General features: G+C 48.6%; 4 protein-coding genes across 10 annotated transcripts in view; 2 read left to right on the plus strand and 2 right to left on the minus strand.

Annotated features, from left to right (window-relative positions):
* Golga1 (golgin A1) overlaps positions 1 to 2,173 on the plus strand; it is a 47,805-nt gene extending 45,632 nt beyond the window's left edge. For all 7 annotated transcript variants that reach the window (XM_028856780.2, XM_028856776.2, XM_028856781.2 and 4 more), the window contains one exon: positions 178 to 2,173. In XM_028856780.2, the coding sequence (XP_028712613.1) occupies positions 178 to 258 (81 nt within the window). In that variant the 3' untranslated portion in view covers positions 259 to 2,173. The remainder of the gene's footprint in view (positions 1 to 177) is intronic.
* A 633-nt stretch (positions 2,174 to 2,806) lies between these two features.
* Positions 2,807 to 10,143, minus strand: Arpc5l (actin related protein 2/3 complex subunit 5 like). Its single transcript, XM_028856785.2, has 4 exons — positions 9,890 to 10,143; positions 6,077 to 6,149; positions 5,408 to 5,584; positions 2,807 to 3,624 (listed from the first exon to the last, which is right to left on the minus strand). Exons 1-4 carry the CDS (start codon positions 10,036 to 10,038, stop codon positions 3,562 to 3,564), a joined length of 462 nt encoding a protein of 153 aa, XP_028712618.1. The 5' UTR covers positions 10,039 to 10,143; the 3' UTR covers positions 2,807 to 3,561.
* A 4,649-nt stretch (positions 10,144 to 14,792) lies between these two features.
* Rpl35 (ribosomal protein L35) lies at positions 14,793 to 18,748 on the plus strand. Its single transcript, XM_028856775.2, has 4 exons — positions 14,793 to 14,902; positions 15,150 to 15,286; positions 15,954 to 16,035; positions 18,570 to 18,748. Exons 1-4 carry the CDS (start codon positions 14,900 to 14,902, stop codon positions 18,717 to 18,719), a joined length of 372 nt encoding a protein of 123 aa, XP_028712608.1. The 5' UTR covers positions 14,793 to 14,899; the 3' UTR covers positions 18,720 to 18,748.
* On the minus strand, positions 18,745 to 22,204 carry Wdr38 (WD repeat domain 38). The gene is made up of 9 exons (XM_028856770.2): positions 22,045 to 22,204; positions 21,232 to 21,352; positions 20,381 to 20,497; positions 20,203 to 20,300; positions 19,820 to 19,900; positions 19,610 to 19,741; positions 19,356 to 19,505; positions 19,098 to 19,145; positions 18,745 to 19,004 (listed from the first exon to the last, which is right to left on the minus strand). The coding sequence occupies exons 1-9, from the start codon at positions 22,111 to 22,113 to the stop codon at positions 18,921 to 18,923; spliced, it is 900 nt and encodes a 299-aa protein (XP_028712603.2). The 5' UTR covers positions 22,114 to 22,204; the 3' UTR covers positions 18,745 to 18,920.
* Between the last annotated feature and the right edge of the window lie 293 nt (positions 22,205 to 22,497).

Raw genomic sequence — 22,497 nt, forward strand, 5'->3', positions numbered from 1 at the left:
GTTCCTTTCTACCATTTCTTTTCCTGAATCTGGGCTCTTAGCCCTGCAGACTGGGTTATTGGAAACTTCCTGGTTACTCCTGACCAGCTGGGATGACTAGAAGACAAGGGTTATTTCCCCTTCCACTGCCCCTAGTTCTGTTTCTCAGCTCAGGAGCCTTTTCTGTTTCAAATGCAGATGTCTTGGTTTGGATCCAAACCAGCTCCCAAGGGCAGCATCCGACCATCTATCTCCAACCCTCGGATACCATGGTCCTAGAACCACCCAAGGATGGAGCTACATGGGCTGACACTCTTTCTGTGAAAAGAACACTGACACACCAGACTGGGTGGGTTTTTAAACGCTGTAACTGCAGTATTTTGTACAAGTGTCTAGACACTGTTTACAAGCCTACCTGCCTGCAAGCTGATATGAACTTCAGAAGGGAGCCAGCCCTGTCATTCTGGTCACCAAACAAGAGGGATCCCTGAGCACTGACCAGATCTTCATCGTGCTGCTAATATCCCAGCTCTGGCCAGCTACAGTTGAGTCCTCTTTTAACATTAGCACTTAAAATTGAAGTGATTGGCATGTGAGGTAACAACTAATTATCAAACAGAGGTGACATGACTTTAAGGTGGAGCCAGTCCTTTCATAAAAAGCCAACTCAAGGGTGGTCTTTGAAGTCCCCTTACTAGTGCATGTCGGGGTTCTCATGAAAGTATCATTTCACTTTGTTTCCCCAACCACCTGGAACTTGAGATGTGTCCGTCTCATAGGTAACGGGGCCAGTGTGGACTGACGAGTATGCAACTTTCCAGTCCTGAGAAAACTAGCAAGCAGATGGAATGATCTCTACGTATAGCACCAAATACACTCAATTGCCTTCTTAATGAATGTACTCGTCTTGGATGGGTTGCTGGTAAACCATTTTAAACTATTTTTTATAGCAAAATTTCTTCACTATTATAAACATGTCTCCTGTATTATAAAATCCACTTAAAAAGGAAAATCAGAGCACCATGTCTTTCTAGTGCCAGGACTCATGCCCCTTTGTCATTTTGCTTGCCTTCTGTGGCACCTGCTCTCTGAAGCGGTAGAATTTCTCTGGCTTTGCTCTGAATTCTGTCATATTACCACTGAGCAAAAGCTAGTCACACTTTTCTATTTAAGAACAACCTGCTGAATTCAATGGAAGCAGGCTCTCACTCTCCTACCCAAAGTATTTAACACTACATTCATACATGGCATCCAGACAGCCCAGCTGGCTGCCACACTTGATAGCACACATGCCTCAGTTTTAGCTGATAGAAACTTATGTTCATTTTTACACTTGTTCTGGATAAGCCACCTCAGATCTCAAGGGAAACAATTTGAGTTTGATCAGTTTCATTAGCAAATAAACTAATAACTGGAGCTTCTAAAGTTACCATTTATCTAAGTAAATTTATGTTTTTCAGTTTAAGGTCAACATATGTATGTATATACATATAATGTGCCGTACAGAAATCCAGGTATTTGCAGCATTTGCCTTCTAAGTCAGGATGGCATTGCTTTGGCTGTGGCTCTTCTTAAAGTTTCCCTTTAGGGTGCCTCTTCCCATTTAGTGGGGACATGAAACCAGAGTCCCACTGCTCTGTGACTTTACTGAGGAAGATGTAGCTTCTCCACCAAGTAGGACTTCCTCCTTTCCTCCTGTCCCAGGTAAGAACCCTCAGAGGACTGGGCAGTCCAAAAGTAGCTACAATCCCAGCTTTGGAAGCCCTTTCTAGGCCTGAGGTTTCCCAGCCCTTGAGCTAGTATTCTCTCCTTTCTCTCTCTCTCTCTCCCTCCCCCTCCCCCTCCCCCTCCCCTCTCTCTCTCTCTCTCTCACACACACACACACACACACACACACACACACCCCTACCTGTAGGTTGAGGTGTGGCTGTGGGGCCCACTCATTTAAATGGCTTTCCTGCTGCATGTTGAGCTCCTCCAGCACTAGAAGAGTGCAGAGCTATTCCAAGTGGCTTGATGCACTTTACTTCTATAAACTTTGGTGACGGGACAGTACGTGTAGCCCTTTATATATGAGCACTGGACTGTGATCGTACTACCGATGTAAATAGGGATGGATGGTGTTATCTGAAAACTGCTGTAGCCGAATCCTTTGTGGTGCAATACTTTTTGATTAAAGCTCCTCAAGATGCAACTACAGTGAGATTTACTTGATAAAGCTTGAGATGTGGTTTTGGGTTGGGTTTTTTTGTTTGTTTGTTTTTCCTGTTTTTTTCAAGACAGGGTTTTACTGTGTAGCCCTGGCTGTCCTGAACTCACTCTGTAGACCACGCTGTCCTCTAACTCGAGATCTGCCTGCCTCTGCCTCCAGTGCTACAATTAAAGTCATGCGCCACTACTGCCTGGCTTTGTATTTAGTATTTCAAGGGCTATAGATGTTTGTCTTTCAAAAGGAAGCAAACTCTCCAGGTTACAGGTGAATAAATACATGATTTAATGAAGCCTACAGCCTAGTCCTACCTCTCAAGCATCAGTGCTTCTGCAGAGAATCTGGGAAGGGCAAGGCCCATGGCACTTTAGCCACAGAGCTGCAAGAATATGAAATAGGGGCCTCTGCCAGCTTTTAAGCTGCAGTTATGATGCTCAGGAACACTTGCTTTATGGCTAATAGCTAACTGCTTTTGCTGGGGTTTAATTTAGTCTGGAAAGAAAATTTGTCAAGGCATGACTGACTCCTGTAATACATCAGACTCTACACCAAGAGATGGTGACCAGAACCTTCCCAAGACTCTGTAATCATACAAATGGATGACTTTTGAAGCCTCAATTAAACATTTGACATTTTATTAAATAAGCTCCAAAATTACATACAAATCAAAGGAGTAAGAAACAATAGATATCAGCAAAATGCCTCTTGGTAGCATCCAGGATCACTGTGGTCAAAGTGTGGCATAGCCATGGCACTGTCATGCTTGCCCCCCACCCCCACCCCTCGGGGATGGCAGGACAGGGACACCTGTATCCCTTCCACATCAGCTTTCTAAACCATCAAACTCATTCATTACCATCCCTTTCTTTACCATTTAAGATACAGAGAACACACCGCAATGAATAGACTAGTAAGCCAAGAGCTTTATTGATGCAGCAGGCACTTTACAATGAACCCAAGAGAGCCTGTCTTCTCTGGGAAGACGGAGTGTCTGTACAAACTCTGAGGTTTTTTCCCACTTCAGAACCCAAGCCCTCCTTTTCACAGCAGCCCTTGGATCTGCACCTGCCCAAATAGTCCCTCCCCATTTCAAACAGTGTACACAAGTACACCTGACATAATCTGGCCAGTCAGTCTGATAGTCAAGTGTCAGTTCTGTGTTACTCTGTAGACAAAGGCGGAGACACTGATCCTGCAAAGAATTTAGGAAACAATAAGACAATTTCTCCCTCCACCTTAAAAGTAAAATACATTTCAGCAGATTTGTTTCCTGAATATTGAGCTGGGAGTTCAGGAAGATGGTCCATTGTCGGTCCCTTCTTCACCAGCCTGGGCATCCAAAATTCTTCTCAAGGTAACATGATTCTTTTTTTTTAAACAGTCTTTCTTGCTGTAAGAACTCTTATAATGGAGCCTAGTCCTCCTACAGCTAAGGCCTGTGGGGACAGGAAAAGGAAACATGTCAAAATGGTACCTGACTGGCCAGAAGGGAGCATCACTTGCCTGGAGAGATAAGGACACATATTCCCAGACCTAAATCCCACCATGTTCCATGTTCCAGACTTGCTGGGAAAGATCAAGTTCTAGGGAGAGTCCCGCCCTGGAGCCAAGGGTCCCAAAAGCTGCCAACTCTTGAAGCAATAGAACTGGCTTGCGACCCCACGCACGAAACAGCCTGAGTTTCCTTGTAACAAGCTCACTGCTTCCAGCCTGCCACCACCTACCTATCCATGGAAATGCACAGCAGTCCGTGGAGAGCTGCCTGCTGACAGACTGACACAAAATCACCTCACAGGGATACAAGAGCCTTGCTACCACACCACCTGAGAGTCAACACCACCACCAGCAACTTCTGAGCCTAGGCAAAGATGAGGTTTAAAGGGCTCAGCACCCCCACCAAGAGGACCAGAGGCCACAGCCCATTGGCTGGAAATTGACCTACTAATAAAAGCAGCATTCTTAAAACTCAATACTGCCAAGGGGTCTAGTTCAGTGACTCACTTGCCTAACACATACCAGAACCCTGGTTCTGCCTCTAGCATTGGGAAAAAAAAAACCTCAAGCTGGAGGTGTGGTTGAGTCGATAAGAGTACCCAGCTGGCATATATGAAGCCCAGGATTCCATCCCAACACCATATAAACCCAGTATGGTGGCACATGCCTGCAATCTCTGCACAAACATCTAAAGTTCAAAGTCATCCCCAGTTAAACAAATTTGAGGGGCTGGAAGGTGGTGGTGCACGCCTTTAATCCTAGCACTCAAGAGGCAGAGGCAGGCGGATCTCTGTGAGTTTGAGGCCAGCCTGGTCCAGAGTGAATTCCAGGACAACTAGGACTGTTACACAGAGAAACCCTGTCTCAAAAAAATAAATAAATTTGAGGGTAACCTGAGCTACATAAGACCCTTTTAAAAATCTCTTGCTGAATCTCTTGGCAAGAACTTGGGGGAGGGGGGTGGGCTGGAGAGACAGCTCAGCAGTTAAGAGCAGCTGCTCTTCCAGAGGTCCTGAGTTCAGCTTCCAGCACCCACATGGCAGCTCACAACTGTCTGTAACTCTAGTTCCAGGGGATCTGACACCCTCATACAGACACACATGCAGGAAAACACCAATGAAAACAGGAAATAATTATTAAGAAAATAAATAAAAAAGCTGTATTCATCACAGACCAGTCTGGTCCCCTTAAGTGGTGGGTATATTTGCTGAAGTGTTGGGGGGGAGGGGGCTTGCCTGACATATAAGCAGGACAAAAGCTTGACACATGGCCTTAGTCCTATACCTTCAAGTAATGGACAAAAAAGCCTTTTCTGCTTCAAGTAAATGAAAGCCATATTAAATAACTCCGATTTCTGCCAACTGCCCCTTCTGTCAGTGAGACTGGACCAGCATTTCTAAAATGTCTTCAGTTCCCTGTTTGCAGCAGCTCTCTTCCACAAAGGAAACATCAAGCCCCTTCCTACCTCACCATGCCACCTGCCTCATGTTCTGTATCAAGGGTAGTTTGTCCTGCCTAGCCTAAATCCACAGCTAAAAAGCAAACATAGTATGACTGCCAGTATCTAAAGGTCCTGATGAGGTGCTTCCAAGGTGAAGAGAAAGTGCCATGTCACAGCTTGGGCCTGCCATTCCTAAATGAGCGTCCTATATCTGTTCTAATTCTGACGTGCCGGTATGAACCTTGGGGAACTGCAGCCTGCAGTGGAGCGAAGTAGTCACATACCTTTTCATGCCACTGGAGTAACACAGCACTGCTATTTTCTGTAGGCTTCTCAAATCCTTTATAAATGTACTTCATTAACAAGTCAATGCCATTTCTATCCAGTGACTGCACAGCCTGCTCAATTTCACTGCTCTTAAAGTTTGTGAGTACTTTCAGAACTATACCCTGGGCTCGGTCCTACAGAGGAAAGAAAAAGTGAATGAGGCCAGAAGTTTCAATCCTAACACTGCTACAGAACACCACTGGACAAAACATGACAGAAAGGCCATCCCTTTCTAATTCACCTAGGGAAGAGCTACATAGATGAGCTGAACTTCTTTGGCTTTACATTTCTCATATTTCTACAAATAAGTGACTCCACTTAGTGTTGAGATTACAAATAGTTTACTGCAGGTAAATATGACTTTTTTTTTTCCTGGTGCCAGGGATTGAACCCAGGGCAGTCCATATGCTGGATAAGCCCTCTACCACTGAGGTCAGCCCAGCCTCAAGTGTCACTACTTTTGATACATCAGCAAGGCCTTGGACTATAGATTGCAAAGTTATCAAGCTACCTACTGCACCAGTATCTGGAGAATAGCAGGTGGCTTCCCAATGATGTATAACTGCTGTCTAGGCCTTGGGGAGCTCATGCTGCTACTGAGGACACAATCAAAGCCCTGGTCCTACCTTCACAGCTTGATTCTTGGTGTTGATTGGAGAGTTCCGCAAGGCTGCATGGAAGGCCCGAAGCATGTCCCCTGTGCATCGAGGCCAGTTAAGGATGGCTATGCTCAAAACATGTCCATGTTCTCATTAATGACCTTACTTAATAAACAGCTCAAGAGATCCTTATCCATACCAACTACTGTCTCCTGCTGGCCTCTTCCAGGGAGACATAGCCTATTATAGCCTTGAGCTTTCCTAATCTACAGGAAGGAGTGAAAGTTACCTCTGCTAACCTGAAAGCTCTTCCTGTGTATCTCCCTAAACCTTCCTCCTCAAAAAACTGCCCACTTTTGTAAGAGTCTGATAGAGCCTACGTGTACCTCCTCAGTACTAGGCACTGTCTGCCCTGCAGGATCTTCATGCACAAGTGGACTGGAAGGAATTCTCTCTCACCTTCTCATTCTAAAAGGAAGAATAGAGACATAAACACATCTTAACTCTTCACTCAGTGCCTCTTATCAAACTGCTAAAGAAATCAAGTTGTGTCAAGTCCACCTCCAGGCCAGGCCTCCTAGTAGCACATGCCTTTAAATCTCAGCATTCGGGCAGAGGCAGATTAAATGACAGCCAGAGAGAGCTACATGGTTATACCCTGCCTCAAAAAAAAAAAAAAAAAGAAAAGAAAAGAAATGGGGGGGTCTATTTTCCAGGTCACTTTTGGCACACACAATGAGCCATTTGCTCCCTTGTCCCACAAACCTTAGAATCCCAACTCCACATTCACTGCTGAGTTCTGAATACCCAGCACACAAAAGAAAATTACAAAGTAGGTTATGTCCCCAAAGGTGACACCTATTTTAAACTGAATTACATCAGCCAATTTCATTTCCTCATGTGAAACATTGGCTTAAGCCAAAAAACTTCAAAAATAGAACAAGGAATGACTCTGCCCAATCAGGCCTTTACCCCTGTTCAGCAGTCCCCCTGTGTGACAGCTAGCCTCTGGTACAAACCCAAATTCCCAGCTTCCCCAGTAAGCACCATCTAGAAAAGCTGGTCTATGCCACCAGGCCAGCCACTCACCCACTGTGCTGGGTCAGACCTACCTTATACAGTAGACCAGCGCCACACCTTATCTTCTAGTTTTGGAATTCCTTTTCCTCAGACAAACAAAGGCTAATCCTGATACAGTCACTAATACCCCTTCCCCCCATAAGTTTTCTAACTTGGTATCCATAGACAATATCCCCAGAGGCTTAACAGTACACATGGACTATCATTTCATTTGCAAAATGGATGATGGGGAAGGGCAGAAATGATGTGATTTAGTCCATGAGGACAGAAATGTTAGGCTGGGCACTGCTTGACCACCTGCAGCTTTTTGTCCAGCTCTGCAGCCACTGACAGTCAAGGGCCCCCAACTGCTGGGTAGGATGGGGAACAGGGGGAGCATCTCTGCAATCACACAAAGTTTACTAAACTACCTCTATACCCACATAGCTTCTAACACTTTCAAAAAACAGGTTGTGATAACTGAAGAGCCTTCTAGACTATTCTCTGCCTACAGCCATTTAAACCAGAAGATTCTTTGATGTGTGCTGCAGAATGCTTCTCTGACCACCCTAAAGTTCCCAGTAACATCCTAAAACTATGATAATCAAAATGTCACCAAACTTTGCCAAATTTCTTTGGGGTGAAGGATGTGGAGGGTGGGGGTAAAAACTATAAAAGCCACTGCTCTATAGTCCTGCTTCAATGACCAGAAGCTGCTTTACTGAGGAAGAAAAGGAGCCATAGTGATACTTTAAAGCTTCCAGAGCAGAGGAAAAAAAAATCTTCCCAGGGTCTTGGACCCAGGACCACAAGCAGTTAACATCTGCAAAATCCTCTAGAACAAGAACCTGACTTCTTCCTTCGAGACAATGAAACTGAGTCAGAAGAGAAATTTCCTGCCCAAGGTCAAGGTCACAAAGCTACAATGACCTTCAAATCCAAGCCCTCTCTACAATTCTTTGCCACTAGCTGTGGAGGACACCAGATGTTTGTTCAGTGAAGCTCCCATTGAAGTGGTGAAGACAACATAGTTTTCTCTATCATTTGGGGAAAGAATACTGAGGCTGAGAGAGTATTTGACTTATGGAAGGTTTAAGCAGCCTATGTAGATGCACAGACAGCTTTCCACTTTCTCAATCTCCTATTTCACAATGACAATTCTCAGCACAGCCCTGAGACCACTTCCTCCTGGCCTCCCCCCAAACCTCTTTGCTCTTCTCTCCTCAGACTCACATGAGGTTCTGTAAATTGAATGCAATGATCTAAGTGCAACACTTGGCACCTCGAAGGGACTCAATTACTAACTCCAGCCTTCTCCGTACTTGCCTGACATCTGCTGGGTTTCACTTGTCATCTGCTAACCTCTCTTTTCCCAATCCCAGGAAGTACACTCTCCATGGTAACAAGGCTTCTGATACTGACATGAATGTAGAAACCATCTCTGTAAGCTAAGGCCAAATGCCTCACTCTGGAGCCTTGTCAACAATGAGTGCCCATAAGCGCGTCAATCTCCTGCACCACACTAACAACCAATCTTCCCTCCAGGGGCCATTCTCATGACCCCATTTAACCATCTGAATGGTGCAGGAAATACAAGTTTGAAATCTCCACGTTTGAAAACACACTCCTGTTTTATTTGGGGCGGGGGTGTTTAAAGATATATTAGAGAGCCAGGCAGTGGTGGAACACGCCTTTAATCCCAGCACTCGGGAGGCAGAGCCAGGCAGATCTCTGTGAGTTCGAGGCCAGCCTCATCTACAAAGTGAGATCCAGGACAGGCACCAAAACTACACAGAGAAACCCTGTCTCGAAAAACCAAAAAAGAAGATATATTAGAGACTCACTAAAGGACTCCTCCCAAAAGCAGTAGGACTGACTTCCCAGGCTGAGTCAACCGATTAAACACCCAGAACCTGACTTATATACAGCAAGAACCTCCAACCCTGCCCTAGCAAGTGCGGGGGAGGGGTACACACTTCCTGTCAAACCATCTGAATAAAGAAAAAAAATCTTCCTGTGAGAATAAATCAGTTTCCTGTGTTGCTCAAACAGCTAAGAGGCCAAGCCAGCTGTGACAACCACCTCTACTTTTACTCTTCTGTCCTAAACTTTTGTTTTCTGTGGCCACTAGAGCAGTCATTTCTAGTCTCCTGGGAACTACTTTTATACTTGACACTGTGTGGTGTTTCTTAGTCTCTTATCACTAGCTTTTTTCCATGCTTCCTGCATAAGGCGGTTAATGAGAGAGTCGCAAATCACTTGTTGAGTGTGGCTCGGCCCATAAAGGCTCAAAACCCAACGTGCTCAGAGGAATGTGGCGACAGGTGAGAAAAGGAGAAAAGGTGGCACGGCAATCTCACACCCTCCTCAACCCACCTCCCCTGGTCCGTCTACCCCCCAACAACCCACCCACCTATTTTCTTCATGCTGGGCTGCAATCCGGCCCAAGAAAACCACAGACAGGCGCAGCAGGGCAGTGGGCCTGGCTGCTGAATGAATCCAAGGTGGCTCACCTCCGGCCCTCCCGAAGATCAGCGCCCAGGAATGGCCCCGTTTCCTGCAAGGAAGGATGGAGGGATACTAAGGCTCATACATGGCCTCCCTGAGGGATGCGGAGCGCAGCCGGGCGGAGGTGTAAAACGAGCTCCAGGGCCGCGCTGCTGAGAAAGGCTTGAGGCCAGGGACTACGGACCCGGGGACCCCGGGACTGACAAGCCGGGTAGGGGCAGGGGCGAGAAGGGTGAGAAGGCCGAGCCCGAGCGGCCGCGCCGGGAAGGATATTGCCGCAGGAGCCCGTCCACCTCGCCAGGGTCGGGGCCTGGCTCGCCCGCCGCCGCCGCCGCCTCTTCCTGCTCGTCCACAAATTTGTTCTCGTCAAACTCGTCGATATCCACCCGACGGAAGCGCGAGGACAGCGTGTTCCGGGCCATGGCGGGAGCTCGGCGGCCGCACAGCCGGCTCGGCTCCACTCCCCTCCGCACCGGCTCCGCTCGGGGGCGGGAAGCGGCTGCACAGCACCTCCTCCTCCTCCTCCTCCTCCGCGCGCAGCCGCCGCCGCCCGCCCACTTCCGGGGCACGCCGGAACCGGAAGCTCTCGTGGGCGGGGCAGTGCCGCCTGACTGTGGGACGCTGCTGTGGCGTAGTCTGTTAGTGCACCTGTTATGCGTCCTCCTACCAGCAACGGGCCTGCGAGCCCAGCCACCGCCTCCATCCGCTCCTGAAGATGAAACCCTTGAGCTGAGTCAGGGTGAGTGGGAGTGAAGCGCAGTGCCCGAGCCTGGCAACGTTGAACGCGAACCGCACTGACCCATAAGAGGATCCCTATCCGGTTACATAGCGGTGACCTCTTTGTTAAAGGGGTAAAGGGTTTTAAAGGCGTTAACGTACAACCCAGGGGCTGACAGGACGCTTGATGACATCTTTACTTGAAGATGTAGCGACCCCTGCTGGCGCTCCGGGAAAAAAAGATGATTCTGTGGCCACCTGTACTCTGCAGGCCGATCCTGACTGAAGAGGCGTATTTCAGGAGGCGAAAGCAGCGTAATTCAGGAACTGATGGAAGAAGGGCAGTGGCTAGGACGCCTAGGATGCGGTTTCTCCTGATGTCAGCTGTAGGCTAAAATGTATCTTTTTCGTAATAATACGAAAACTTTTATTATAACATTTTCATCTAATACAACTCGAGCAAAAGTCAGGAGTTGAAACATGGTTTTTGCTTTGCATACTTCTCATCGAACTGTGTCTGCAGATCAAAAACTGCAAGGCTGATGCAACATAACCTTGGGATGCTAAAGCCAGGCTCCCGTGGGAACGAGTAGATGCTGAATAAAGTCTCAGATCCTGAAAGTAGTCAAAACCCACCTGTATTCCTGCTCCATGCCTAAAAAGAAATTTGGGACGCAGGCAGGTCATAAAATAGCAGAAATTCATATCTGCTATTATAAAGATGTTCTGAGGGGAACATCTTTAAATTTTCTTTATTATTTTACTTTATATGAGTGTTTTGCCTGGAAGTGTTTCTGTGCACCACGTGGGTGTAGTGCCCGCTGGAGGACAAAAGAGAGCGTGGGATCCTTTGAAACCGGAATTACACAAATGGTTGCAAGCCATTATGTCTTATGGATGTTCTCGACGGAACCCGGGTTCCTCTGGAAGAACAACCTATGCTCTGCCGAGCCATCTCTCCAATCCGTCCCCTAGCATATCTCTTAATATCAGAAATACTGGTTTAGCAGGGAAATGGCCTCAATGATTATTTGAGTGAATGAAATAATGTTCTAGCTCGTGTTTATGGATGTTTGTCAGATAGGCTTTTAAATCCATGATAAGAAATCTGACCTAGTGGTGCACCCCTGTAATCCTGAGGATCAAGAGTCTGTGCATTATCCAGGCAGTGGTGGCACACACCTTTAGGAGCAGATGGGTCTCTGTGAGTTCCAGGACATCCAGGGCCTCACAGAGAAACCTTGAAAGAAAAAAAAAAAAAAAAACAGAAAAAAAAAAAAAGGTCTGTGCATTTAGTGAAACCATGTCTCAAAATAAAAAGTACTTACTGCTCTCACAGAGGACCTGGGTTCAGTTCCCAGCACTCACATAGTGGCTCACAGTGCTCTGTAACTCCACCTCCAGGGAGATCATCATCTCTGCTGTCACTGCACATACATAGTACACATAAAATAATTTTTAAAAGCAGTCTTATATTACATCAGGAATGGCAAAGTGCTAAGGAGAAAATTACTCAGTACCTGTAAGTCTCTCAAAGGGAAATGATTCAGTCTTTACTCGATTGGACAGTCTTGGAAATTTTGAACAGAGAGAAGTGGTATGTTTTAACTGAATTTTAAAAGTAGACTTCTAGCAGCCATATTAAACAACATCTAGGAACAAGAGCTAAAGTTGTGAAGTGTGCTGGGTGTGGTAGAATCTCTGAATTTGATTTCCAGGATAGCCAAGGCTACATAGCAAGACTTTAAAAAAAAAAAAAAAAAGACCGGGCAGTGGTGGTGCACACCTTTAATCCCAGCACTCAGGAAGCAAAGGCAGGAGGATCTGAGTTCAAGGCCAGCCTGGTCTACAGAGCGAGTTCTAGGACAGGCTCCAAAGTTAAAAAAAAAAAAAAAAAAAAAAAACCTATTTCAAAAAAAAAAAAAGTTTATTTAAGAGTAGGCTCAGGTTTGGGGATTTAGCTCAGTGGTAGAGTGCTTGCCTAGCAAGCGCAAGGCCCTGGGTTCAGTCCTCAGCTCCGGGGGTGGGGGAGTAGAGGGTGGGGAGTAGGCTGTAGGCAATAGTAGTTCATGCCAAGAAGATTCCAAAAGAAAAAAAAGGGGGGGGGGTGATGGGAACATATCAGGTGTTTTCAAGATAAAGCCTACAGGATTTGCTGGTAAATTAGATGGGACATGTAATAGAAACAAGCAGTGTCAGATAACTTCAAAGATGCAGGTGTGGGAATGTAGCCTAGTGTGTAGTACTCATCCAGTACAGTGGAGATCCTGGGTTTAATCCTAGTGCTATAAGTGTTACAGATCTGAGGCAAAATGTGTAATTGTTACAGCTTGGATAGGAAGGTATCCTGAAAGTTGAGAGCCAAGGAATACCACAAAGTCACACCACACGATAAACCTTACACAGGAGATTTATTGGGAGGGAGAAAACCAGGATGGTGGCTGTCTCTGCTTGGGCAAGAAACAGCAGAGAACTGAGCAGAAAGTAGGGTTTATATAGAGCTTCTTGGGAAGGAGGGTGGAACTTTTTAGGATGAAGCTTTCCAGGGTAGGAATTGGTGGGATTAAAAGTCCAGACTTTGGGCTTTTTACTCTGTAGGGAGGGGGCTGGGTCCAGCCATTAGAGCAGTTAGTGTGTTCTGTGGGTGGAACCTGACAGCTGGAGGTCCTCAAGGAGAGGGGCTTACAAGCACTGAAAATTTTCCAAAATTATGCATAATCATAACTCTAGTAGAATCCTGAGCATCTAGGAAGTTGTACCTTTAGGCTCCCATTTAAAACTAATTTACACTTTCTGCTCATTTCTCCATATCCCTTGACTTCACAGTAGTGTGGGACAAGGTTCATTTATTCATCCATCCAGTATTCACAAGCTGGGCCTGGAGAGCACAAAACCCAAATACATGATTCTGCCCTTGGAGACCTTTAAGACTGGCTCTGGAAACAGGCACAGGAACACAGCCTTTAACTCACTTTTATACTGAACATTTGGGATACAAGGGTAAGCTGCTACTCTTAGGGATGGGAGATGACTAAAAACCCTCCTTACACTACCTATTGAGTCCCTGTTTGTTCTGCTACCCAGATCAGTTTTAAGAACTGAACAGCGTTGAGAAACTGCTAGAGAGGGTGGCTGCTGACTTGAAGGCTCCAATTCGTCCATATGGTCATTTATTACAGAAACCGAGTCTGTGTTGCTAACCTAGGTGCCAGTGGTCTGTCAAACTGTGGAGGTGAAGAGCTGTGGCCACATTATTAGCTCAATATTAGGTCTTGCTGGGAGCTTTGCAGGTTGTCAGGTTAAGTCCTCTAATTCTCAAAGAGAGACTATTTTGCAGGTAAGAGAACCAACCAAAGATGGGAATGGAATTACCAAGATATCAACTAGTAACTAGCAATAAAGCAAAAATCTGAGTTTGTTTTGGAGTTGTTTTTATTTATTCATATTTCAGTGTTGGGGATTGAACCCAGAGCCTTGTGCATGCCAGGCAAACGCTTTACCTTTTGAGGCAGGATCTCAATAAACATCCCAGGCTGACCCCCAATACTCTATGTAGTGTGGGAGGCTTGAACTCCAGATCCTCCTTTTCCACTGCCTGAGTGCTGAAATTACAGGGCTGTGGCATCATGCACAGACCTAGAGTAATAATCAGAAATCCAGAAAGCCTAGGAATGTAATTTGTACTGTTGTACAAGGTCTCCACCAGTTCTTGATTGACAATGGAGTTTGACTGTCTTACCCTTGCCAGGTGGTGGCACACTTTCAATGCCAGCTCCTCGGGTACATAAGTTCCAGATCAGCCCTGGAAACATATGGAGATCTTGTATTCAAAAACAAAAACAAAGCCGGGCGGTGGTGGCACACGCCTTTAATCCCAGCACTCGGGAGGCAGAGCCAGGTGGATCTCTGAGAGTTCGAGGCCAGCCTGGTTTACAGAGCGAGATCCAGGACAGGCACCAAAACTACACAGAGAAACCCTGTCTCGAAAACAAAAAACAAACAAAACTGGATTGGCTAGATGGTTCGGAACCTGACCACCTGCGTTCACGCCCCGAGACTCACGTGGTTCTGACCTACACACACACTGGCGGGGCATGGTGGCGACCCCTTGCAATCTCAGCATTGGGAAGGTTCCCAGCCAGCCAGGGACTTACAGTGAGACCCTGTCAAAGTTTTAAAGAATTAAACCCTCACACTTCATGCTCTACGCACCCAGACCATCCACGACTAGCTCAGAGGGGAACAGACCAGGGAATGACAGGCGTCATGAATAAACGACTGATTGGACTACTGCAGCCTTCACTGCGCCATCTCACGGCATGAGCTGCCCAGCCCAAAAGGTTCAGTGTTCCCCAGGAGCATTTCTTAGAGACCAGGCAATAGAAGTGGGGAAGGATACCCAGGAAGGGCGGGAACCACTGACGCGACTGCGCACAGGCGGGGCGGGCCTTCCATGCCGCGACTCTATTGGCGGTGTTCGGCGCCACCGGCATTAGTAACGGAAGTCGGCCCCGCCTCTTCCTCTTTCTCTCGGACCAGGCGGCCTTGGCGGTGAGCAGCTGAGCTATGGTAAGGCCGCAGGAATCGAGTGCCATCCGGGCGGGGGAATGCGTGGGGACAGCGGCACGGGGCGCGGGGCGTGAGCGGGGGTCTCAAGGAGCGTCTGGGCTTTACGGCTTCGCTCTGCATGGTTGCTCCTGGTTCGGGCCGGTACAGACCGCCTACCCTACACTACCCGTGCACTATCCCTCCGCGATCGACCGCGGGGAAAGCGGGAGCTTCCGCTTGGTGACCCACAGAGTCGCCTCTCGTATAGGCCAAGATTAAGGCTCGGGACCTGCGCGGCAAGAAGAAGGAGGAGCTGCTAAAACAACTGGACGATCTGAAGGTTGAGCTATCCCAACTTCGCGTCGCCAAGGTGACAGGCGGCGCCGCGTCCAAGCTCTCCAAGATGTAAGTAGCCCTTGAGGGCCCAGGTGGGCACACCCTTTTCTGCCTTGACTCCTTGTGCCTTTCCCCACCAATCACCCTTGGTAAATTTATGTAGTTTAAAGAACTGAACATTCCTGAAGGTCCATGGCGGTGCCACCTACCTGGACCCTTACATGGGTTGTAGTGGGACTTGGAGTCACATGCTAAAGACCAGGGAGACTTGGCGAAGAGAACATGGTTTTTTAATGGTTGCCACCAGTATTCTACCCCAGACAATCTTGAGAAGATGCGCAGAGAAACACATAAGCAAAATTATGCCCTGAGACCTCCAGACCATGTGTTACAGTAATAGACCTGCCCTTGCCCTCTGATCACCTGCTCTCGGCCTGTTCCTGGCTTCTGTGTTCTCTCTTCACACCTGTTGAGTTTCATCAGATTGTGATTCCTTAATGCTGGACTAGTTTCCATTTCACAGTGTAACCTTTGGTATAAGCTCTTGGCCTGGGTTAAAAGACCTTTCCTTGTCCTATCTACATTAAGTTTCTGGGCACATACATTTCCCTGGGGAGCCTGTTGACAAACTTGCCCTTACCTCCAGGACTTTGCCTCCTAGGTGATACAGATGGGGGACTTGGGGAAGTTGGACACAACTTGGCACTTTTTGGTTTTCACTAACATGTTTTCATAGACGAGTCGTCCGCAAATCCATTGCCCGTGTCCTCACTGTCATTAACCAGACTCAAAAAGAAAACCTCAGGAAATTCTACAAGGTGAGCACTGGACAGGAGCTGTTGTGGAGAGGTTCTGTGGAACACGGGAGGGCGGGATGCCCTCAAGAGGCTCCCATTTTGTGGCCGAGTTTGCCATTACCAGCTTCCCCTACTGGCATAGGTCAGTGGTGAGAGTGGGGAGCCCTCTGGACATAGCTGAGTCCAGCCTTCTCAGCTATGTGTGTTGCAGTCATTGAGTTTGTTTGTAGCTGGAGCCCTGGCCAGTTGTTCGTGGTTGTCTCACCTGCCAAGCACTTGCTGTTCCAGGGCGCACACACAGTGGGTAAACTGAGGTCCCAAAGCCCCTCTTCAGAACACTGTCTTGCTAGGAAAATTCTTGTCATGTTAGTGTGGAGACAAAGCAAAACTGCAGCGTCACACAGGAATTCACTCCTGTGACCTGGGCTGTGGTCTCCAGAAGGAGTACTTCTGGAGGAGGCTTTTTTTTTTTTTTTTTTTTTTAAGATTTATTTATTTATTATGTATACAGCATGTATGAGTGCAGGCCAGAAGAGGGCTCCAGATCTCAAGTCAATCCCCCTTAATTGAAGTCATCTGGTGGAGTCAGTTAATTGCCTCTGCAAATTTCACCAAATTAGTATTGGGATTTGGCACTTCAGAAAGCTGTCGTGGTTCTGACAGTCTTGGAAGGGTTTGAAGGCCTGAAGTGTTCCTCAGTTTAGTCTGGGGACCAGAGAACTGGATGTAGAAAATTTTGTGCTTCCCTGTGACTGCTGGCACGTATGTGTATGTGACTGGAGATGTAGGCTTTTTATTTAGGTGGTGTTGGGTGGTTAGAACCATGAAGTTTCAAATGTCAGGCAAGTAAGTAAACCAGCACTGAGATACCCTTAGACCACAAGAAGTAAGGTTGGGGGTTCTGTTTTTTGTTTCAGAACAGGGTCTCACTTTGTAGACCAGGGTAACCTAGAGCTCACTAATGCCCTCTGCCGCTCCATGCTGGGATTATAGGCAACATGCTGTGTGGCACTTAAAATTGGGCTCTGCCATCTAGCCACCCTATTTTAGAAAGAACAATAGATAGGTGTGTTTGCTGGGGGCTCTGGGGGCAGAGCTCTAAGTGGGTGAATGAACTTAACATGGATGAGGGCCTACCTGAGGTAGCTTTGTGTCCCCACCCCATCCTGCACAGCTTTCTGGGATCCTCCATCCACCTGCAAGAATTTGGTGCATGAGAATGTAACTTCATGGTGCCTGTCCCTTTGAGGATGAGAGTAGCCATTAATAGGGAGCATGATTATGCCTTTTTGTTTTCTTTTTTAGAGATTAATTTATTTGTTCATTATGTACACAGAAGAGGGCACCAGATCTCATTTTAGATGGTTGTGAGCCACCATGTGGGTGCTGGGAATTGAACTCAGGACCTTTGTAAGAGCAGTCGGTGCTCTTAACCTCTGAGCCATCTCTCCAGCCCCCTTATTTGTTTTTTTAGGACAGGATTTCTCTATGTGGCCCTGACTGTCCCGGAACTCGCTCTGTAGACCAGGCTGGCCATGAACTCAGATCTCTGCCTGCCTCTGCTTCCTGAGTGCTGTGATTAAAGGCATGAGCCACCATGTGGGTGCTGGGAATTGAACCCAGTGCTCTTAATTGCTGAGCCATCTCCCCAGCCGCATGATTATACCTCTTTTTTTCTTTTTTTTTTTTTTTCTTTCTTTTTTTTTTTTTTTCTGTGTAGCCCTGGCTGCCCTGGAACTAGCTCTGTAGACCAGACTGGCCTCACACACACAGAGATCCACCTGCCTCTGCCTCTTGAGGGCTGGGATTAAAGGCTTTGTGCATGCCCTGCTCTCTGCTTTTCAACTGGCTGCTGGGGAGCTTGCTTTGAAGTTCTTGGTGGGGCTGCTGTCCATACGGCCTGACCCATAGGACCTGGTTCCTGGGGGACTACTGGACTGCTTACTTTCGAACACTTGGGAAAGACTAGGAGATAGAGGAAGGTAACCGCTCTTTTAATGGCTTAGGGTCTTATCTCTTTTTTTTTTTTTTTTTTTTGGTTTTTCGAGACAGGGTTTCTCTGTGTAGCTTTGCGCCTTTTCCTGGAACTCACTTGGTAGCCCAGGCTGGCCTCGAACTCACAGAGATCCGCCTGGCTCTGCCTCCCGAGTGCTGGGATTAAAGGTGTGCGCCACCACCGCCCGGCGGGTCTTATCTCGTGTCAGGGTGACCTTGGCCAGGCCTTGCCTAATGGACCGTCCAGTAATTGTAGCCAGTGGCATTAGCCACCACAGAACCCCAGTGTGTGTCTTGTGCCCTTTGGATTGTGCTGTGGTTTTTACTTAGTTAATAGCAGTTTATACATAAGAACAGTGAAGTTTAGCCCCCTCTTGGCCCTCTAGTCTTGAAATTAGGGGCTCAGTGTACAAGTAGTGGGCCTGCCAGCCTTCTAGACCTTATTGGCAGTCCTAGCTAAAAGGCTCTGCGTGCCTACAAATTGCTCAGAAGTCCAGCTTCCTCTCCCGTTGTCCCGGTAGCCCCTTGTACTCAGATTGGGCCTGTTGTCTCTGTTCCAGGGCAAGAAGTACAAGCCTCTGGACCTGCGACCCAAGAGGACTAGAGCCATGCGCCGCCGGCTCACCAAGCACGAAGAGAAGCTGAAGACCAAGAAGCAGCAGCGCAAGGAGAGGCTGTACCCGCTGCGCAAGTACGCAGTCAAGGCCTGATGGAAAGCAATAAAGCGCAAGGCGGTTGACTTTCTGCTTCTTGTTTCTCCCTGGCCACCTGGGGCCAGTGGGGTGAGGTGGCCCAGGTGACCACTTATCTACAGTGGGTGAGGCCTGGTTACAGGACAGGATAGGGTAGTCCCTGCATGCAGCCATATCTTACTTTAGGCCTGTGGTAAGTTACATGGAGTGGTAGAGTTGTCATCTTGTCACATCAGCAGCCCCTGACACCAAAAGCTTGCCGTCGGGAGTGAAAACACAGGCGTGGGCCACATCCAGCAGACCCTGTCAGCACAGCATCAGGGTTGGGTCCTGCCAGGCCTGGGCCTCTGCAGGGCCTCTGCACTGGTCCTGGCCAGCACTGTAGGACCACCTTACCTTTAGGGTCTCTAGGCATTCTCCTGTGTTGCAGTCCCAGACTTTGACCTGGATTTGAAAACAGGCGGTAGAGTTGGGAGTTTCAGTGTGCCTGCGTGGCTTCTGGCACAGAAATGTGAGACGGTTAGAGATTAGCCTGGTCCTTTGTGCTGGCATTAGGTCTTGCTGTTGGAATGCACCTGGGCCCATGGGCATGCCTAGTATAGTAAAGCTGAGGTTTGTCTGGAGAAGGTGCTGCCTTGGGTTTGGGTGACTTACTGTGCGTGAGTAACCAGCACTGGCCAGCCTCAGCTCATCAGGAGAAAAGGCTAGGCTCTTCACCCACGTGGCATGACCCTTGAGCTGGAAAAGCAGGCTGCTGGTGGTGGGCTTCCAGATGCGGATGGTCTTGTCCCAGGAGCCAGATGCCTAAACAGACATCCCTGAGCTCAGTGAACCCCACAATGGCCTGTACCCTTGAGGGTCTCAGGGCAAATAGGGACCAGCCTGAAGCACCGGGTAGCCCACCTTACCAAAAGCCCAGATGCTGAGTAGCACAAGCAGCTGATGTTGCCAGTGTGGCCCTCCAACTCTTGATAGGAGGCAGCTGGGGTCGCCCCCCGCAGGTCCCAGATGTGCACAGTCGAGTCCCAGGAACCAGTGGCCTGTGGGCAGTGACCATGAGTATGAAATGGCTCTTGCCACTCCTATGGCCATTGATGGCAGGGTGGGGTGAGACTCACCAGAGAGTCTGCATTGGGGGAGAAGTCACTGCTCTGGACGGAATCACGATGCCCAACCAAGAGGCGCACATTGTGGCCAGACTGTAGAGAGAATGTGAGCTACAGAGGTGGAGGGAGGCAGCTCAGGAGCCTAAAGCCCTTTACTAGGCCAGGCCTTTGGGGCCAGATGTTCCTTTCCTGGCCACTGGCCTAAGGAAGCTTGCTGGGCCTTGCCTTGGGAAGGAAGGGCATGCAGGCTGGAAAATGCTGTGCAGGCGGGCCTGGAAAGCCTGCCATAGCCAGATGGGAAGTCTTAGGTACCTGGTTGGGGGGGGGGGGGCTGCTAAGGGACATTGGTACAGAGAACACATGTCACCTCTGACTCGGGCCCCAGTCTCTCATACCTGCACCTCCCAGAGAATGACCCTCCTGTCCCAGCCACCTGATGCCAGCTGCTTTGAGTCAGGGCTAAAACTGACTGTCTCCACGCTCCGCTGGTGACCTGTAGACACCAGCCCAAAGGTGGGAAAGAGGACAGACAGTCCACAAAGCCTGTGGCTCCTAGTCAAGCCAACCACTTACCTTTCAGCACATGTAGACACTTGAATCTTGCCGCATCCCAAAGGCGAATAGTGCGGTCACTGGAGGAGCTGGCAATGAGGCGGCCATCAGGGGAGAAGCGACAGAACTTCACTGGGCCTGAGGCAGGGAACACATGACATTGTTCTCCTGCCCTCAGTCCACATTTGTCATCTGTGATTCTAACTCCAGGGCTTGACCTGGGCTGGACTCAGCTTGCCCATCTGAGAAACCATCATCAGAACCGTTCTAATCCCTCCCAGTAACACCCTCACTGCCCACCCTCTGGCTCTGGTCTAAACTGCCTTCAGGGTTAGTCACTGTCCCATCGTTCCCTCGTTTGTTTTAACTGGTTAGACACCTTGCTTGCACAGGCTTATCCTACAACCAAGAATACAGTAAAGTTCACACCTACAGGACAACAGGTAACCTTGAGGACACGAAGCTAAGTGAAATAAGCCAGTTAAATACTGTTGGGGGGGCTGGGAGGGAATGGGGTGTCCGTGGGTGCAGTTCTGCCAAAAAGGAAGTTTTGGAGAATTAATCTGAGTGTACCACTGGGTACATGTCTAGGGTTTAGAAAAGATTTGAGCCAGGTGGTACCTTTAATCCCAAGTACTTGAGGAAGAGGCAGGCAGATCTCTGAGTTTGGGGCCAGCCAAGGCTACACAAAGAAATCCTGTCCCAGAAAAACAAAACGTCGAGTTGAGTCAAGGTCTCTTAGGATGAGAGGTCTGTCCCCGAGTGTTAGGTTTGGTTTCTCCCTGCCAGCAGCCCCTGCCAGACTCTTGCTCCAAACCCTCTCCCCCAAAGTCATAGGTCACCGAGACAGGCTCCAGGTGGCTGAGTCCCACCTCTGTGGGCTGCCATTCTCCGCAGCAGGCGCCTGCTCTTCGTCTCCCATACATACACACAACCATCATCTGAGGCTGTGAGCAGGGTCTGGCCGTCAGGGGAGAAGGCAGAGCAGTTGACCTGAAAGTACAGGGCAAAAGTGGTCCATTCCTGTCAGAAGTCCTCGGTCCCCTCGCTCTAACCTGCCCAGGCACCCAGGGTGAGGTCATAACCTCCAGGTCCCGCTCCACGGCCAGGAGGACCCTTCAAACCTAGGCTGGAACCCAAATTCTAGAGCCAGTTCTGAAAAGAATTGACAAATCAGCCTGGCATGATGGCGTGGACCTTTATTTAATCCAAGCACTTGAGAGGCAGAGGCAAGTGGAACTGGAGGCCAGCCAGTTCCAGGACAGCTAGGGTTGTTAACAAAAGAATTGACAAGTTCAAAGTCGACTATAGTGAGCATTGAGTCTAGGCTGGCCATAATAGTGCCCACCTTTAATCCCAGCACCAGGGAGGCAGGCAGAGGACAGGGGAATTGCCTGATGCTGCCTCAAAAGACAAAACAGATCCATGAGTTTGAGGCCTGGTTAACGTCGAGAGTTCCTGGCTAAACAGCTACGTAGTGATACTCTATCTTCAAACAAATAGAAAAAAACGGGGCGGGGGGCGGCTAGCGTGAACGCCTGAAGCCCAGCACAATGGAGGCAGAGACAGGTCTATATAGTGATTTCCACAACAGCCAGAACCGCATAGTGAAACCCTGTTTTAAAAACCAAAAGGAAAAGATAAACCTGGAGTCTGTTCTTGAGCTGGAAAGACCCAGGGCTCACCTCCCCACGGTGTTGACCGAAGAACCTCACTCTGCCCACGGCCAGCTTTGTTGGGGCCTTGATGTTCATGAGCGCCCGCTGCAGAGCCCGGCGGGCTCCCTCCTAAGCGGGAACCAGTCCCGTCGGAGGGGCCTCGCTCAAGACACTGGGGAAGGGGAACTGTGTACAAGCAATCTCCATGGTAATGGGGCGGGGTGCGCAGCCGCAGTGGGGAAAGGTCTCTGAGAGGCCTCTGTGTAAGGCCATAGTGACTTGCCCATGCCTCGTCCCCCTGGTTGCAGGGAATGGAGCTGCTGCAGGTAGGAGGGTGACAGGAGACACCAGTAAAGGGTCTCACGACCTTGGGACAGTTCTGCCCGCGGCGGAGCAAGAATCTGAGCAGAGTGGCCACTAGAGGGCGAGCCAGCTACGCACCCGGACACCAGGTGCAAAGCCCCCACAGCCTCCTGCACG

Source organism: Peromyscus leucopus, chromosome 4 (assembly GCF_004664715.2).
Source record: "Peromyscus leucopus breed LL Stock chromosome 4, UCI_PerLeu_2.1, whole genome shotgun sequence".
In the NCBI taxonomy this organism is placed as follows: domain Eukaryota; kingdom Metazoa; phylum Chordata; class Mammalia; order Rodentia; family Cricetidae; genus Peromyscus; species Peromyscus leucopus.